Below are 18,664 nucleotides of genomic sequence, written 5' to 3'. Positions count from 1 at the left end.
CCTTAAATGTATAGATTGTTTTACGTTACGCTCTAAATGTACTTTTTCCCCTCAAATTTTCTTATTTGATTTTTAGAACTGCTTCCTTATTTTGTTATATATGGGGCGCCGCCTGCGAGCTAGTTCAGGCAGACAACTCGAGCTGCACCGATTTAATAATTGATATACGTCACGTCCACATCCCCTGACAAATACTGTCTCCCAATTGGCCGTCTATTTAAGCTGCAAGATTTCCCGTCTCTCTCTCCGCTCTGTCATTGTCATCGCTGCCCTGCACCAGTACTGCGCTCTTACTTTCAGCCCCACCACCACCCCTGCATCCACCTGCAGGCTCCGCATAGGGGGTTTAAGATCATCACTCCTCAATTTCTGCATGTAAAATAAATCAGCGAGGAGTGATGAGGTCGGAGCCTGGACGCCAAATGCAAGCCATGTTCTGCTGCTGCAATACACATTTAAAACTACAACAAAGTGAGTTGTCTGACTGAAATATTTTATGTTATTATATTTTCTGTTGCCCTTTTTTTTTTTCTCGAATGAAGGCACCTGGCTAAAGACTTTCACACAGTTGTACTTGTGACAATAAATATCTTGAATCTTGAATCTAGTTTCTGCTTCAGACCAACACAAGAAGCTGTTCTGCTGCAGACTGAGCCACAAAAGGGATCTTTGTCGCTTTGTCTGTAAGTTAAATGTTTGTTTTAGTTCCATCAGCTGACCTCTGCTGCGCAGACTCTAGCTGCAAATGTGCAAGAAGGTATATTTTTTTTGGCTTCACTTTTGTACTATGAGAGGAAATAGAGAAATGTCGTCCATCTTTATATACCATTAATGGTTGTGGCCATCAAATGCAAATCAAAAGTAGGTTCTGTGAAGGCAAAAATCATGACTTCTTTCATAATTCATTTTTAGAATTGAGCTTTTTAACAACCTGAGTCGGGGTTAGCTTTATAAAATTACTTACAAATTACTCACTTTGTGTTTTCTTAACCATAATTATGTCCTTGCACGTGTGGGGAAGGCTTTGAAACAGCCAAAGAGCCAAAAACAAACACAATTTTGAAAAAAATATGACTAAACCGTAAATTAAAAAGTAATAAAAATGCAAAAAAAATTACAATGAGAAACAGCCTTTTTGTTGGCTAGTCAAACATGTCTTAGAGGGAAGGGCTGCTCTGTGACAAAAACACACAAACGCTGTGTATTTAGTTGTATTATGCTGCAGCAGACATAAAACCTTTAAGGCCTACTGGCAGTCTGTGTTTGATGCTAAATAAGGAGTTAAAGTTGATGTGCAGACTAAAGCTCTGTCTTTAGAGCCCCTGACTGATTTCTGTCAGTCCGTACACTGTTTGGTGTCTATGTTGTCGGCTAGTTTGAGGCCTGATGGTGATAAAGTGGCCACATGTTCACATTTTATCCCTCCATGCTTTGTGTGAGATCTTTTATCTCTTTAACAACATGCGACAAACCTGCCAGCTCAGACAGACACAGATTTAAGACCACATCTCAGTACACCTGTGTAAACGCAGCCTGTTAGCCTGTTAGCATGTTAGCCCGTCCCGTTGTGTGGCGTGAGGCTCTCCCAGGGGCAGATGATCTCTTTGGCTCCCACTCCTCCCCCCCGAGAAGCAGCTCTGCTCTCCTCGTCCTCGTCCTCAGACTCTATGGGGTAGATGCGGCACTCTGGAGGAATATCCACTTTAATCTGAAAGAAACTGAGAGGTTGCAGAGAGGCTGTGAGAGATCAGTGTGATATTCATATTCTGTTGAGGAACCAGTGTGGAAGATTTGGGGAGATCTTTTTGGCAGATATTGAATACAATCTTCATATGTATAATGTATAAGTGGGAGAAGGTCGCACAGACAATAGAAACTGGCTCTTAAGAGCACAGAGGTTAACAGGTGGTTGCAGTTTGCAGGTTCACCACTAGAGGCCGCTAAATAGCTTCACACTGGTAGATAAAATAACAACAGAGAGGAGTTTAACAGTAACACATTTCTGTCACTTTAACTTTACTCCAGAATATTGAATTTAAAATCTTAAAATGCACACATACACACGATTTAACACTGTAGTGTGATGCTGTTGAACTATATTACAAATGGGGTGCTTGTTTGTCTGGATAGGTGAAGACTTTCAATTTGAAGGTGACGTTTCCACCAAGATGTTTTCTAATTACATTAAGTTTAGCTGACATTTTATATTCGCATTTTGATGAAATGTTATAAATAAATATTTATTGAATTTTATTTAATTTATGTAATGACATCATATCCTATCTTATTGTCTCACTACATTTACTTAAACTTAAAATAAGTCATCAAATTTAAAGTGAATTAAGTGTAGGTTTTTATGTTAACTTTTTGGACACTGTGGGCAATAAACAGGCTGCAGACGTTATTGTCTCATAAAGTTGCTATGGCTCAAAGTTTCTTTTTTTACACATCCAGCCAGTGTTGTGGCCCTCGAGTCCTGATTTTTAGGATCGCAAAGTGACTTGGACTCAAGCATTAATTGACTGCCCTTGGACGAAATGGAGAGGAGGACTTATTTATTGATAAGGACTGTTTCATTGTTTTTTTGTACAAGGCCCGAATAATTTAGGTTAGGGCTCGAGGTTTGGTGACTCGACTATAACACTGCCACAGGGAGCAGAGTTAGCATTCATTCAGAAGCTGTGTCCCAATCCAGCGGCTGCAGCCTTCGAAGGACGCAGTCTACGGAGAATGCTCCATTCGTAGCCTGTGTAGACCGTTAAAGCTGAACTGAAATGAGACGGTCTGGTCTACGGAGGATTTCCTGTTTGCGTCCCCAGCTGTTCCCGCTCCTTACCCTTGCGTCACCAAACGCTGTTCCTGTCGCCTAGTAACAGGTAGCTAGCGGGCTAATTAACAAGCATAACTGGCGTGACGTAACTAATCATTTTAAAGATAATTTGTTTCCTTTTTGTAAACATGTGTAACACAAGCTATTCGACTGAGATGAAACCAAAAACATCAACATTTAAAAGTTTATTCTTTTGGCCGTGTAGTCCGCCATCTCATTTGAATTGGCGCGCGATGCATCTAGGGATACGTTGGGCCGCGAAGGATGCATCCGATGGAGAACGCATTTGTTGGCCGCACCTGAAGGAGCCTTTGAAATGGGACAGCCTGCGACGCGCCGCTGTGACGCAATGGGCCTTCAGATACGGCCTTCGAAGGCTGCAGCCCCTTGGATTGGGACACAGCTAGAGTCGTGTTTCTGGCAACTTTTCTTTTAGCTTATGGCAGGAATAAAATCTGCTTACTTGTGATGTGAGATAAAAATAGATAAAACAGATAAACATGAGGTTGGTCAAAAACCAAAACAGTGTCATTAAAGACACTCACATGCTGTAAAGTCAGTATTTTTCAACGAAACCTGAATACAACACACTTACTTGCCAATCCGTCTGGGCGGAGCCTGACTCGGCTGATCGGGGCTGATCGGCTGAATCCGGCTGCTCGTCCCGGCAGCTGAGTGGCATTTGGGCGACAGGCTGGCGAACATGGTGGAGGGTGTGCAGCCGCGCTTCAGCAGACGCCGCAGGGACAGAGCCATGCGAGACTTGGACACATTTCCAACCACGGGGGTTCGAGTCCCTTCGCCGTCTCCTTCACTGGGCTCCGCTCGCCGCTCAGACGCCGAGGTGCTGTCCAGAGCCAGGCTGATGGGGGACGGACACACCGGGGTGTTGGCCAGGAAGGGGAGAGAGGGCGAGGCGTTGGAAGAGGGGAAGTCAGTGATGCCGGAGTAGACGGCGAGGTGGGGGACAGGAGTGGTGAAGCGGCAGAGCTGTGAGGTCAAAGGGCAACAGATACAAGTCAGAGAGCATGAAATATGTGTGTAAATATTTTACACACATATTTGTAACCAGACTTTTACTAATGTTAAAATGTGTCATGGAGCCTAATTTAACCAGAATGAATGTTGATCCTGACATTAGCAAAGTTAAATCCTCTCTATCAAACAAAAAAAGCTTTTATTATACCTTCACAGCCTGATGCTAGAATTTTTAAATACTCAATTTAAAATTACCATTTGATTTTCCAACTAATTAATGGTCTTAATTGTCCAAAAACTGTGTTTAAAAAGTTGTGAATGATAAATCAATAATAAAAAAAAAAGATTTCAGCTGTAATAAAACAGTATGTTGGTACCTTTCGATGGAATAAATGAAAGAGAAATGTGTTAAGGATGAAAAATATGTGAAAAAAATAAGAAAAGAGAGAAATCTGGAAAAGAGGAATAGAAGAAAATCAAGGAAAATTTTGCATAGAAAGACAAAAAGATGAGGAAAAACGTAAAGAAATATGTTGATAAAGAAATGATAGTAGTAGAAGTAGAAGAAAGTAGTACGACATAAAAACAAAGTAAGAAGTGACAATGTGACTTTTTTGTCCACAGTGACTGAATGAAAACTAAAGACAGACAAACGAACATGAGGTGATTTGTTGATGCTTTATTGGCTCATGAAGGACGACATAAACAAGAAAACATACAATAGAACAGTACAGACGCTGTGACTGAGGATGGACAATACAACACATCATGAAAAACAACAGAGACATCATGTATGGACGGGAATCTAACAGATGTTACGTTGTGTAATTTTGTATTTGATTGATCTGAATCAATAACTCTAGCAACAAAAAAAACCCACAATGCAATTTCTGCCTGTGTTAGACATTGATTGAAGTACTGTCTAATGCATTGATCCATAATGAGTACTACTTAATCTGATCTTTGCATCGTGAATCAGTTTCTGCTGTTGCCATCTATGCGCGCTGTGATGTCACACCTGATCTCTGATGAACATAAGACAAAAAGCCATTTATTTTCTTGTGATTAGAAGTTGTTGATTTAGTCATCTCAAGACAACGATCTTGTTTTCTGAACTCTTGGCATTACAAAAAATTCAAGCATGGCTGTTCTCTGTTTCCGTATGAAGTAACAGATGGATGAATATTTGTGATACGTCTTTGGATGTTTGAATATCATCAATCTCACATCCCATCGGCTACAGTCTGAGACGATATAGCCTCTGGGGACACCGGTGAACGTGCCGAACAGTAAACGATAATCGACTTCCTGTCAAGACTTCCCTTTCGCGTGCTGCAGTGTTACAGAAAGCCGTTTCCTTGTGATTTACTTGTCAGGTCTGTCCTCAAGAGGAGAAGAAAACGTTTAAAATGCCCGGAGGTCGGATGCATCTGATGCATTTGAGGAAGTCAGGAAATCTAAACAGCTTTCGTGACACAGCGTCGGAAGAATTAATCTCAAATTGAATTTTAGGTCTAGAGCAGATCGTTAGCTGTTAGCATGCAGATGTTTATAGAGATGAATAAAAAGGTAAATCGTTGTCAGATCACGCTGATGGGAGCCGGGATGTTATGACGGTGGATTACTTTGTGCCTGCTTTTGCTCTCCTCACGGACTGTTTTTCCTGCACACACACACTCTTTTAGCTCTGTTTTGGACCTCCACCAACTTCTAGGGGAAATATCCTGCACGCCACTAAATACTCCACAATGTTCTCCTGCTAGACGCTTACTTTGAGGGTAAGGGTTCTGACCAGGCCATGCACGGTGGATTTTTATAACCTGAAAATAGCTGCCTGCTGCAAGTAAACATGACGCTATGGGAGTAGAATTTAAACAGTAAAGTTCAGGCTATGAAACATAAACAATTAGCCAAGAGATGCTATAAACCTCAGTAGAGTTATGGAGAGCTACAGTGAGGTCAAATGTATCATTATGAGCAAACCTTCTCACATTAAACATGGTAATTTGATCCATCCTAACCTAGAAGGGCTTTAAAAATAAACATTATCATAAGGAAATACAGCTTTTATTTTAATGATAGACTTAAATAATTCATAAAATAAAGTACAAACTAATAAGTAAACGTGAACATCATATGTGTTTATTTCTTAGTCGGAGGACGAGGAGGAGGAGGCACCTCCTTCCCCTGCTTGCTGAGTTTACTCATAACCTGTGTGATGTCAACATTGGCGGCCATCTTGGCCTTCTGCTCCTGCTCCTGCTGGCGGAGGACGATGGGGCTGAGGCTGGGCCGTCTGTTCCTCGCATTCTGCTCCAGCTGGGCATCGCTGAGAGACAAGGAAAAAAACAGAGACCCAAGATGAAGGAACAACAAGATAACAAGAGAGTGTGGAAGAGAGAAACGGGGGGGATGAAAAGTAGAGAGGAAGAGAGAAACTTTTCTTTCCAAACCAATTTCACTCCAAAGTCGTGATTTTATTGTGATTTAAGTGTATTTTTTACCACACAAAAATGTTGTGAAAAGCTCAAACTCAGCTGAAATTAAAAACAAAATAATATAATCACTAATACCTGAACTTGTGCTCTTCAGGACAGATGGACTTCTTCAGCGTCTCCTTGAACACCGGAGATTTCATGTAGCGGCCGTATGAGTCCTGTAAAACATACACACTCATCATGAATCTGTTGTGTGTTTTGTTGAACAGTATAAAGAACAAAAAGTGGTGTGTTCACTGACCTTCTTCATGAGCATGTAGATGTGAGTTTGGGCCGCGTCCAGCACGTATCTGTGTGGGTGTTTCAGGCCTTTCACCGTAACCTCCATCGTCTTTCCGTCGATGTTGATCCAGCGGGGAGCGCCACGAGCCAGGAATGTCCTGGGATCAGGAAAGTGGAAGAAACATTAAATAAATGTCACTATGGCTACTCAAGTGCAGTTATTAAGTACACATTTTAGGAACCGTGTTTGAATATTATGTTTTTATTCTGTTTAATACTTTGACTACTTTGATATTTGTAGTGCAGTTAAAAGCACAATGTTTTCAGACAGCAGTAGTAGATTACAGATCAACTGAACAACAGTCCCCCCTTTTGTTCAACATCAAGTAAGAATGCAAGTATTACTTGTAGATCTGCTCCGCTTTCTCTCTCATCGTCGCAGCCGCGCCCCATTTGAGATCTTCACATCCCTCCCAGAAGGCCAGGTTCTCACCTGCAATGGTTCAGAATAGAAAAGTATATAAAACACAGTTACCACATTATCTTTAGCTGCATATAATGGTTAAAAAAATCTTCATTATGTAAACAAAATGTGCAGCAACCATCATACCGCTGAATTCCTTCTTCAGGAAGAGTCTGAAATCGTTTCGTCCTCGAGTGTCTGACAGCAGCTCCCCGAAGCTGAACGTCCACCTCTCCACTCGCATTTTAGTCGGTATCTCCACACTGCCGCGCACAGACAACCACAGAGGCACAAATGCATTAAATACAATTTAACATTCAACCTTCAGTTGAATCTCGATGAATAAAACATAAATGAAACATCGTTCTCGGCTGACTCACTTGGGCATGTTCAAGGTCCAGTACGTGACATCATCGGTGAGCCAGGGGTTGCTGGGAAGACACTTGGAGAGGAACGGGTCGTGGCTGCTGTAGGTGCCGCAGTACTTCACCAACCTGCAAGAAGAGGGAATTTAATGCCTAAAGAAACTCATTATAAGATTACAACAATGTGAGGCAGAAAAGAGACTGCTGTGATCAGTAGTGTTTCCAGTAATGTAATGTAATGTTACAGCGGTATACTCCTGTCAGTAGAAGTGAAGTAAAACTTGTAAACCATGTTAAACCAAAGTAACTGGTTTGTCACAGATACAAGCAGACAGGGAATATGATGGGCTAGCTTACGCGCCAATGGACACAGATGACTTCACTCTGGGCCTCATGATGGACTGCTGCGTAAAGATCATCTACAGGAGGCAGAAGAGAGAGCACAGCTTTAAAAATTGTTTGGATGACAAAAACAGGTTTAAAAGTCAGAGAAAGGACGGATTATAAAATAACACTCACAATTCTCTCGTAGTAGTCGGGAGTTTTTGCCTGGGGAAGAAAATATAAGTTAAGTTACAGATTAAAAGTCATTTTATAAACCATATTAAAAATACATTTACATAAATAAAGAGGGATATTGTGCTGTGGATATTTGTGTGTCTGTGCTGTGATCTGTTTTAGGACTATTGTGAGATTTAGACCCTAAGAATGAGGAGCAATTTATCATCTTCAAGGGGCTGCTCTACTGTTACACTGTGTAATTTACAGTGGACATGTAATGAAACTATTCTATTTTACTGGTCTTCTTGTTAAAATCTGATGCCTACATTACCCACAATGCACTTTAAAGTCATAACCTTGAAGATTTTCATTTAAATTAATGTCTGTTAAGTCACTATCTATCGCTGAATGAGGGTACACAATGGTGATTGAGTGGTGCCCAGTTAGTTAGTTTTCCATCAACTAGCAGTGGTTGGTCTGCCAGAGAGGGTAGGCGGAGCTAAGCGGCTGTTTTTCCCGTTTCTGTAAATGTTGCGAGTAAACAGTAATCTACTACAGTATGGCTGAACAAACAAAGAAAAGATCAATGACTACAGATACAACTTCAACAATAAGTGAAAATCCAAAGAAAAAGAAACAAACTCGACGCTCAGATGAAGCAAACAGTCTGAAAAGGAAAGCGACCGTCAGCCAGGAAAATCAAGAGTTACAACCGGAGCCAACCGTGGACGTCACACATGCAGCACTGTCTGGATATCTGGGAAGTGTGCTCCCGCAATTACCGTTTATCGCCATAGGTGCTGCCAAAGAGATTTCAAACCTTAATATTTAAGGGTGTTAGCTAGTTGTGGCTAATGTGGCCTTGATCTGCCACATCTCTACATTATTTTCATATCATTGTGGTCTTCTGTCCAAATTGGCACTGACTCAAGTGACATCACTTGAGGACATTTATTACACTTCACACAGCGTCTTGCATGTGTTTGCTCTACAAGATTTGATGTCTAAAATAGGTGGAGTTACACTTTGAGACTGGATGAAAGGGTTTACGTCGGGTTATATTGAGGGTTTAGCATGTAGTTTTTGATGTTCAAGGTGAGGGTTAGGATGCAGGGAATGCTTAATATGCGCAAGTGTTCATAACCACTTTAAAAGTCTGAATACAAAGAGAGCCCAGGGTGAAGCCTGCAGAAGAGAAGAAAAGAGAAGAGAAAAGAAAAGAAGAGATTAATGTTAGTAAAAGATGAGTTAGATAATGAACCAGCAGACAGGAAGAGGACACAGAAGATAAGCAGCCTTTAGTAGATACATGCATTAAATCCTCTTATTGAATATAAGCTGACTGACAGGATTTATATTCAGAAAGGTCATGCAGAGACTCACCTGTTACCTCGTCTGCGTTAGGATCTATTCGCCGATCAAGTCCATAGTCCATCGCACTCACTGTCCCTGGCTACACACACACACACACACACATCAACAACAAAACAAATATCACAACGTGTGTTTACCAAAGAACTAATTCATTAAAGCAGATGACTGTTTTATAATGCTAATCGTAGGATGTGTCACACTTTCTGTGACCATCTGAGAGAACAGGAGGACCAGTCACTATGTTACGTGCAAAATGTGCTCTTTTAATTCAGTGTACAAATAAAAAATTAAGTATTTTGTTTCCAGTAGAGCCTTGAATAAAGGATAAGTCTGTGGAAAGTAATTGACTGTCAAGTGGGAAATTAACTGTAACCTACATCTTGATGCAACGTGAATGCAAACACCATTTGTGCTTTGAGCCTCTTGTGCCCTAAAAACAAAAGAAAAAGAAAAACTAGCTTCTTGTAAGTTTTTCTTCTTACATACTGGTTCAAGTTTTCGAACCATTAGGGAATTACACATATTAACTTTCTGAGAGTTTGATTAGAAGTTCTCTTTAGCACAGAGAAGGAGCCAAATGACAGTTAGCCTAGCCTAGCTTAAAGACTTGAAGCACAGGCTAACAGCTAGCCTGTTTGTTTGAGACTCTTTAACATCAAACCAACAAGCATCTTAAAGCCCAGAATTGTAAGAACATTTTTATTGTTCACACAGATCTATTTCTTACAGCATTTACTCCATATGCTGGTGATCCTGCATTGTTTGCTAGCTTACACCCAGCGATGCATTTCCAAACACAGGAAAGGGAGAAACCTGCTGGGCTAACAGACTACTTTAAGCCTTTAAGCATCTAAACATATAACACAATCTTCCTCTCACAATTAAAACAATGTTTTAGCATTTAAAATCACTCTTGTTAAGTTGAATAAACTCAGTGCTTTTGCTGTGATACCCTAAATGGGTCTGATATGACCAGTAGCTTATGTTAGCTTATGTTATCTAACTTAAATGAACGTCTCTGTAGGCTATAACTGAAAGATTTGCCTCAATTTACTTCACAATTCACTCTTCTTTTCTTGTGCTTGTTTTCGACTACATATTCACAATGAAGTATGATCATGTCATTGGTAAATTAATAATCATTATCTTAAACTTTTGCTGGTTGCAGTTCAGCATAAGGTTGCTAAGCTAGCTTGAAGTCTCCGTTAAGGACAGTGCCATAAACAAACTACTCATGCTAGCGTCATAATGAAGTACACTACTCAAAAAATGAAAAGAACAGATACATTTAAATGTTAATAAGCAAATTATTATGGCTAAAATGACATGTCTGTTCAATGTAAGACAGACAACCGATCACAATCCATACAGCAAAACCCTCATCTTACTTCACAAAATCTAACTTGTATGGCAGACCAGGAGTCCAACTGAGACAACTTAAGAATATACATCCATCCAGAAAACAATAGTCATCTGGGCCTCATGTTTATGTATTAAAGCAGGACCAAAACTAAGTCAATCTGGGCCCTTTGAGGACCCTGAAGGTCTGGGGAGCTGAAATCCTCCCTCAGGAAACTGATGAAACTCTGACTCACAAAGCGGCGAACCCAAGGTGCAAACCCCTGCACCACATTCTTCTTCTCAATGTGAAATATTAATCGGTCGTGCCCTTTTCCTCTAACTGGACACGTAATGGTAATGAGGCATCATGGGTGGAGATAATTAGATACCCTGGGAAGTAAAGAGGTGGAGTGCAAGTTATTTTCAGACCTCTGTGTCTGCTGTCAATCCACTGGTATCTACATGAAGCTACATCCTGTGTGTGCGGAAGAAGTCTGATAACTATCTATGTGTGTGTGTGTGTGGGTGTGTGTTCTCACCGGAGGCCTGTGAACCACCCAGTACGCTCTCTCCTGGCACTCAAACACCACACGGTCCGGTTTCTTCCTCTCCTTTGCTGCCCTGAAAATCACACAAACACGCCGCATCGTAACACCTTCCTGAACTCCAAACTGAGTGATGTCTGCGTGTCATTTCACACCCACCTGTACTGCTCTTTAGCTTGCATCACGATGAAATCCCATTTATGATTCATCCACTTGTGCAGACGGTTATACTGCTCCTGAGGACATAAAATAACAGCTGAGAAAATGCCAGCAAACTAAGTGTCTTACTCACAGGTCGGTCGGTCGCCCTCACCTGCTCATGCAGCTCCAGGAGGCCTTTCTTACGTATGTTTCTTTTCGCCAAATAGATTGCTTCAATAAAGAAACAGAAAAGAGTGTTAGCAGAGGAATAAGAACGTCATATAATATGTGAAGAACTCCTTTCACTCACCATAATCTGTGTCCTCAACAGGCCACTGCTGTGTGGGCCAGAAGTACGGTGTCTGGGGAGGACAAAAGACAGAATTTGCATTAAGTGTTCAAGTGTTTAATTATCATTTCTCAGGAAACCAAAACCAGACTCAATTTAAGGTTTTACATTACAAAATTTAAAGTGGGTAATAGCAAATACTCGCTTCCTTTTTCCTTGTAAAAATCTTTTACAGGAAGTGTCAAATATTTAAAATCCAGAACAACCTCTATCCCTCGGCAAAGCTTCATTCATCTGTCTTTTTTTATCAAACCATTTGGACTCTTTGGATAAATAAACAAGTATCAACTTATCTATAAGTAATGTATTCACAATTCTGCGGTTATTAACCTTTTTACTCATTAATAAAGAAAACAGAAGCTTCCCCAGCTCTTTTTTTAACATTTTATTCACTTAACGTCAATTTGTTAGTCATAAAAGAAGATCAACAGATTAATCAGTTATGAAAATGATCATTAGCAGCATCCTGAATATCTCATCAGAGGCCACTGAGTGCTTAAGTCAAGAGACAAGTGAGGTTCTTTGTTTTTCAAGTGTATTACAGCAGCACCATGGTGACTAACAGGCAGGCTTCATCGAGTCAAAATGATTAGAGAGCATTTAAAGCTTATTTGGGTTTTTATCAACATCAAGCTTTAATTGACTCTGAAGAAAACACACCGCATGGATTTAAACATTCGTGCAAATAAAGAAAATGTATAAATACAGATTTGGATGTACCAAAATATCATAAAATTATATACAAGATAGCCTATGAATAATTTTAGGGTTTTAATAAGGGTTTTTACTCTGTTTGTTTGTTGATTCTTGCTTGTTGTGTTTTTATATATAAATGAGAAAATATAAGACATACTAAAAAGTATTTTAAAAGAAGTAATTTTTTTTATTAATGTTCTTGAATGTTCCAGCAGATGTGTAGGTAGACTTTTCTTCTTTGCTTAATACGGTAGGATGTCCATTACTGTTTCATTTAAAGGTGCATTCTGGTGTTTTTGTGTAAACTAAAACTATATTTATGGATTTTTTTGTTTTTTTAATATATTATTTGTGTCCTTTGGATTAGTTTACTTCCGCATAAAACTTTTGAAAAGGCTTTTTAAAAAATATTTTGAGACATGCACTGTTTACGTCTATGTATGCTGTTGGCTCCCTTTGTTACGGTTGTAACTCTTGATTTTCCTCGCTGACGGTCGCTTTCCTTTTCAGACTGTTTGCTTCATCTGAGCGTCGAGTTTGTTTCTTTTTCTTTGGATTTTCACTTATTTTTGAAGTTGTATCTGTAGTCATCCATCTTTTCTTTGTTTGTTCAGCCGTAGTAGATTACTGTTTACTCGTAACACTTGCAGAGAGCGGAAAAGCAGCCGCTTAGCTCCGCCTACCCTCTCTGGCAGACCAACCACTGCTGGGTAATGGAAAATGCGTCACTAACTGGGCGCCGCTTGTGATTTTTTCTGTGAAAGTCGCCACAGACACCCAGTCTGTAATACTGCACATGCAAAGGCTTTCATCAGTGGGCCATAGACTCAATCACCATTGTGTTGCCTCAAAGTACAGCCTCTGTGTAACTCAATATTTACAGTGAAGAAATTCAGGAGGTTTCTTTTTTAGTATGTGAGGCTTTGGCTCAGGTTTTGAAGTGAGGTGTGTTTACCTGGAAGCGGTAGAGGGATGCGTCTGGTTTGATCACTAAGCGTTTGTGGTCTTGAATAGGGTAGATGTATCCTAAAGCAACCAGCATGGAGCCAAAATGTCTCGCCTCTGAAGACAACAGACAGAGAGGAGCAGAGATCAAACATTCACTGTGACACAAAAAAACACTTTTCCTTTTGACATTTTCTGACTCATCTCTCACCTTGTGCTTCTATCTGAAATCTGTCAGCTAACCACGCAATTATGTCTTCACCTGAGGAGAGAGGATGGAAATGATGAGGCAGAGGTGACAAAATATGCATCAACACTTACAAAAGCAGCTCTGACAGCAAACAGTGTGTGTGCATGTGTGTGTGTGTAGAGAGAGGTAGGTGGGTGTTTGTGCCTCTAAATGCCAGATCCCCTCTGACATGACTGACTGAGTCACAAGACAATCTATAGCTGATGTAAGGAGACAGATGGAGGGAGAGAGGAGGAGGCGAAGAGGGGTCTGTGGAGGGTAAACACCAAGACACAAGGAGGAGAGGAGAAAATAGGAGAGACAGGGAAGGAAAAGAAAAGAGATGAATGCATAAGTGATATGGAGAGAAAGAATAGAAGAGAGAGAGAATGAAAGAAGATGAGGAGAGAAAAGGGAGGGACAGTATAGAGACGAAACAGATAACAGGAGAGGGGAGGAAATAAAAGGAAAGGTAAGGAGACAAGTAAAGATGAAATAAAGAGAGGAAATTAATGGAGAGAAAAGCAGAGAAGAGGAAAGGAGGGAAGGAAAGAGGAGAGACCAGAAAGAAAATGAGAGAGGATTATAGAGAAAGAAACAAAAGGAAAGGGCACTACGGGAGGAAAAAGGAAAGGTTAAGGAGATGAGAAAAGATGAGAGACTAGAAACCAAAGGAGAGGAGCCAAGGGGAAAGGAAAGGAAACAAGAGGAGAGAGAGGGGAAAAAAGAGGGAAGAAGAAAGATGATAAAGACAAGGAAAGGAAAGGAGAGGACACGAGGAGGTGAGATAAGAAAGAAAAAGGAAAGGAGAAAAGGAGAGACTAGGAAAAGAAATGAAAGAATTGACAGAAGAGGGGAGGAGAGAAAGAAAGGAGAAGAAAGGAGGCAGAATAAAAGAAAGGAATGGAATGGAGAGGAAAGAAGGCAAGAAAAAAGAGAAGACTAGAGGAAAGCAAACAAGAAAAGAGGAGGGACAAGGAGAAAGAAGAAAAGAGAAAGGAGAAAAGGGGAGAATAGAAATGAAAGGAAAGGGGGAAGAGAAGAAGAAACAAAGAAAGGAGAGGAAAAGAGAAAAAAGAAATTAATTGAATTGATCAGAAAGGAAAGGATAGTAGAGTAAAGTATAGGAGACAAGAAAAGAGGAGAGACAAGAAAGGAAAGGAAAGAAGAAAATGAAAGGACAAGAAAACAAAGGAGAGGAGAGGAGACAAAAGAACAAATAAGGAAGGGGGAGTAGAGCAAATGAGAAAGAAAAGGGAAAGGAGAAAAGGAGAGGAGAGAAAACAGGGGATATGTTGTGAGCAGTGGAGAGCAGACGCATGTTTGCTCAGTTTTCTTCATTCAGCTGTTTTAAGCTGCCTGGATTCAGAGCTCGCTGGTGACGCAACAGTCTGGGTTTCCTCTCTTCTCTTCTCCTCCACCTCCTCCTCCTCCACCTCCTCCTCATCGCTGTCTCTCTTATTTTTCCTTCTGTTTCTGTCTCTGTTTCTTGCTCTTTTCCTCTCGCCTGCTCGATCCTCCTCCTCCTTTTCTCCCTCTCCATGACTCCGAGAACCGCGGGGGTTGTCATGGAGATTAAATCTGTGGCTCTTCAGTTTGAGGATACCATCACTCGACCGGCTGCTGAATAACATCATGCGTGTACTCCTGCATGTATGTGTGTGTGTGTGTGTGTGTTTACCAGTGATGGCGTGTGGTATCGTTGTGATAACCAGTCTCTGTAGCTGTGACTTCACTCCTGCTTTTGGGTCCTGCATCTCCAGCATCACCTTCTCCGCCTGCAGAGGAAAACAGTGAAGGTGGAGTTAATAATCACACAGGGGGAAAGCTGGTGCAATATAAACACTGTGCTCAGTTATTACACTTTATACAACAGTTAGTCACAACCAAGTAATCTGATTGGATAAGAGGCATTCCATGCGTGCTGATATAGAGAACAACATCACTGGGACTTTTCACTCTGTGTATCACTCCGCCTCAGCCAGGTGTTCTGAATACTGTTAATTAACATTACAGCAGAGCGTGTATGTCGACATTGATCAAGCTGGTATCTCTGAATCACACAGCAGACCCTTGACAACTAGCCTATACTCACATGAGGATCATCAGTGCGACCTTCGTCCGTGTAAGATAAAGCAAAAACTTAGATAAGAAAAAGTAGGCAACTAAAGTCTGTCCTGTCAGCTGGTGTCTGGGCAGTGCGGAGCTGGCAGTTGATTTCCGGAACATTCTAAAGACTGAAACCACCAACTGCCAACTTTAGAATGTTGAGGTGAGTTGGGCGTTGTCTGGGCAGTGTGCAGTCACCTTTAGACACAAAGTAGCAAGAGTGCTTGGGTTGCTTGGCAACAGTCCTGTATCAGTTGAGTTGTTGAACTAGTTGAGTTAGTGGAACAAATAAGAATAATCTGTTGTTGATGAAAATCTGTACAAATTTCATATATTTCTTATACTGATGCACATTTTGTTCTTATTGCTTATATGTCTTGTTTTATTCCTATTTCCCTATAGATTGTGTTGTATTGTATTGTAGGCTATTTATAATTCACATATCTTACATTTTACATATTTCTTCATGCTTTTATTCTACATAAGAGAAACTGCAACGCCTGGGGATAAATAAAGTATTTCTTATTCGGATCCTGAAATAAACAAATATCAAAGGGTGAATATTATCTATTACTCTTAGTTTCTATGTCTGTCTGCTGTTCTGCATGTTTTACACAATGGCTGTGTTTGCAACATGTCCCTCCTGAATCCAGATTAAATCCAAAATGCTGGGGTTTCTTCACCGCTAAAGTGACACCAGTCAATCTGAGGGTAGCTAATATCTAACTTGGGCTTCATCTAATGACATCAAAATGGTGTGAAACCATGGCCATTATACTCTCCATCCAACAGGTATAACTTTTGCATACCGAGTGAGAAAGCATGGATCTTATTCATTACTATAAATTCAGGCTTTTATGTTTATTGCGAATGCTCATATTGCGATAAAGATGAAAATGCATCCTATTGTGCAGCCCTAATATGAGGCCCCACTCCTACAGGTATTTCTATTTATTATTTTTTTTACTTTTTTAACCCTTTGCCATTTTCCACTTTATCTCTGGTTGAATATAGTTGCAGCTATTTTCCAGTGAGCATTTCTTTAAAAAAATATATATATAGCGAGAGAGAACTTTATTAATCCAGAGGGAAATTCTAGTGTCAGATTCCTCCAAAATTACAGCACAAAATAAGAGTAATAAAAATAATTAAAATATCAGTGAAATATAAAGTTTATATGGGTTAAATGCAAAGAGACAGTGCCTAATAGAATAACATTAGTACAATAAGTTTAAAACAGTAATAAAAAGTCAATCTTGATTAATATAAGAGCTGAGAGTGTGTAGTTTTGGATCCAAGATACTTACTCTGTGTTTTTTCAATGGCTCTTTAAATGTATCACATTCTTATCAGTGCTTATTCGTCCATTTTTAAAACTCCATTCAAAGACTACAACAACAAAAAAAATCCCCCAGATGTTTGTAGCGTGATTGTGATGATGCTAATAGTGATGATCTTCATGATGCACAACATCACTGCTGGCCTGTTTATCTGATTAATGAAAGTTTCAGAAAATCTTATTGCCTCTCATAGATTTTATGAGGCAAACTGTCCTCCTGGGTAATTAAGTCTCAATATGAAAGCTTGTAAATAATACTTGCTGTCTCTGTGATTTAGTGTGCAGATAAAACTAAATTGCAATTTAATCCAACGCTGCATTTAAACACGGCAAGAGGTGAGCAGGGACACTTGTTGTCTGCCCTGATCTCTCGGCTTTTGTTCAGCTTGTGTGGGAGGTTTAGCGGTGAGTCACTGGCCTCTAAACTGTTGTTTTTTAGTTATCATATCATCTGATCCCACAGCCCCCGCAGCACATCCCATGCGCAGCTCAGGTGTGCGCCGGAAAGCAGCACAGGACATTAATTCAGTTTGTGTGTGAGAGGGACAGAGGAGAGTGTGTGTGCAGATGACTCCCGGGCCTGTTTGAAGTGGCTTTGTGCTTTGAAGTCATCCTGGAGGGGCTATGAGCTGCAGGCTTTCATGGACTGAAACGGGAAGTTCTCCTGGAAAGGAGTTCTCTGAGAGCATTCCCATTAGGAGTGCTACTTCTGGGATCAATACACTCTGAAAACATTTACAAATTAAAGATATATGTGATAGATTCCCAGCTCTTGAAGTTAATTTTTAATATAAGATGATGAATCCAGCCTGTCTCTATCACAGTGTCTGGATTAACTTCTCTCCAGCGGCTAGGTGTGGATGGACGCACTGATACTGATCCAGGCTTAATGCTTATTAAACACAGCGACCTTATCACTGTGAAAAGGTTGCAACAAAACACAGTCTAACATTTAGTGTGATGGACAGATAGAGAGTGCAAAAACATCAACACCTGACATCTGATTTGAAGTGTTTTCCTGGGATTTGTTGCATGTTTTGTGTTTTTTCTATAATTATGGTAACTACAATTTCTTGCATAACTGAAACATTGCATTTTTTGTCTTTTGTTGCATTTTCTGGAATCATAAGGTGATTTAAATTTCACAGCTTTGTGGTTTTACAAAAATGTCTTACCAAAAACAAATTTATACTTTAAAGCACCTGCAAACCTGGACATGTTGAGAATACAGATTGTTTTAATGGCTAACGCTGTTTATATGTTCAAATGCCAATGCAACAACGGTGTGTAAGGTTACAGACAGCCAAAGATTTGGGTTTGATAAGTCATATACCTATCTGCAGGTACTGTCTACAAGCCTGAGCAGGGCTGTGATGTGATCAGCATTTCTGATGTAAAAGAATAGCCTACCTTCTTGAGACAAGCCATCCGTGGTCGATACCTCTGTCCATGATCCCGGAGAGTGTTTCTAATGGTCATGTTGTCTGCTGCCTTTCACTCTCTCACACACATTAATACAATGCTACTGTCGCCTGCGAGCCCTGTGTCGTGTGGAGATGCTAGATGGGAAGTGCAATGATCAATACTGATGCTGCATTCAAGTGTTCCATATCAGGTCCTACATGGATGGTTGGAAATTGTGATTACGCTGTTGCATTCTGTTTTTTCCCCGCATTCAAGTAGACATTATGATTATTTTTGAGGTTGCATGTTATTACACTGTGTTTATATGACATTAT

At 40.3% G+C, this 18,664-nt stretch overlaps 1 protein-coding gene across 1 annotated transcript; it reads right to left on the bottom strand.

The window, feature by feature from the left end:
• Window positions 1–1,299: 1,299 nt before the first annotated feature.
• Window positions 1,300–18,404, bottom strand: rgs9b (regulator of G protein signaling 9b). The gene is made up of 19 exons (XM_069664522.1): window positions 18,336–18,404; window positions 15,159–15,255; window positions 13,460–13,510; window positions 13,259–13,365; window positions 11,569–11,620; window positions 11,431–11,489; window positions 11,277–11,353; window positions 11,112–11,193; window positions 9,248–9,310; window positions 7,876–7,905; window positions 7,714–7,775; window positions 7,372–7,485; window positions 7,139–7,254; window positions 6,934–7,021; window positions 6,548–6,686; window positions 6,382–6,464; window positions 6,020–6,137; window positions 3,426–3,820; window positions 1,300–1,718 (listed from the first exon to the last, which is right to left on the bottom strand). The coding sequence occupies exons 1-19, from the start codon at window positions 18,402–18,404 to the stop codon at window positions 1,553–1,555; spliced, it is 1,968 nt and encodes a 655-aa protein (XP_069520623.1). The 3' UTR covers window positions 1,300–1,552.
• Window positions 18,405–18,664: the final 260 nt, after the last annotated feature.

This window comes from Semicossyphus pulcher, unplaced genomic scaffold, assembly GCF_022749685.1.
Source record: "Semicossyphus pulcher isolate SPU_LCO1_2020_fin unplaced genomic scaffold, fSemPul1.0.p SCAF_16, whole genome shotgun sequence".
Taxonomy (NCBI): domain Eukaryota; kingdom Metazoa; phylum Chordata; class Actinopteri; order Labriformes; family Labridae; genus Semicossyphus; species Semicossyphus pulcher.
The sequence above is the reverse complement of the archived record's forward strand: the minus strand, read 5'-3'. Positions and strand labels throughout refer to the sequence as shown.

Bases quoted from the DNA above. Each gene is read 5' to 3' on its own strand.
- rgs9b (XM_069664522.1), bottom strand. From the start codon at position 18,404: ATGACCATTAGAAACACTCTCCGGGATCATGGACAGAGGTATCGACCA. The intron at 11,490-11,568 runs GTGAGTGAAAGG...TCTTTATTGAAG, and splicing joins TGTTGAGGACACAGATTATG to CAATCTATTTGGCGAAAAGA. The intron at 11,354-11,430 runs GTGAGGGCGACC...TTATGTCCTCAG, and splicing joins TCCTGGAGCTGCATGAGCAG to GAGCAGTATAACCGTCTGCA.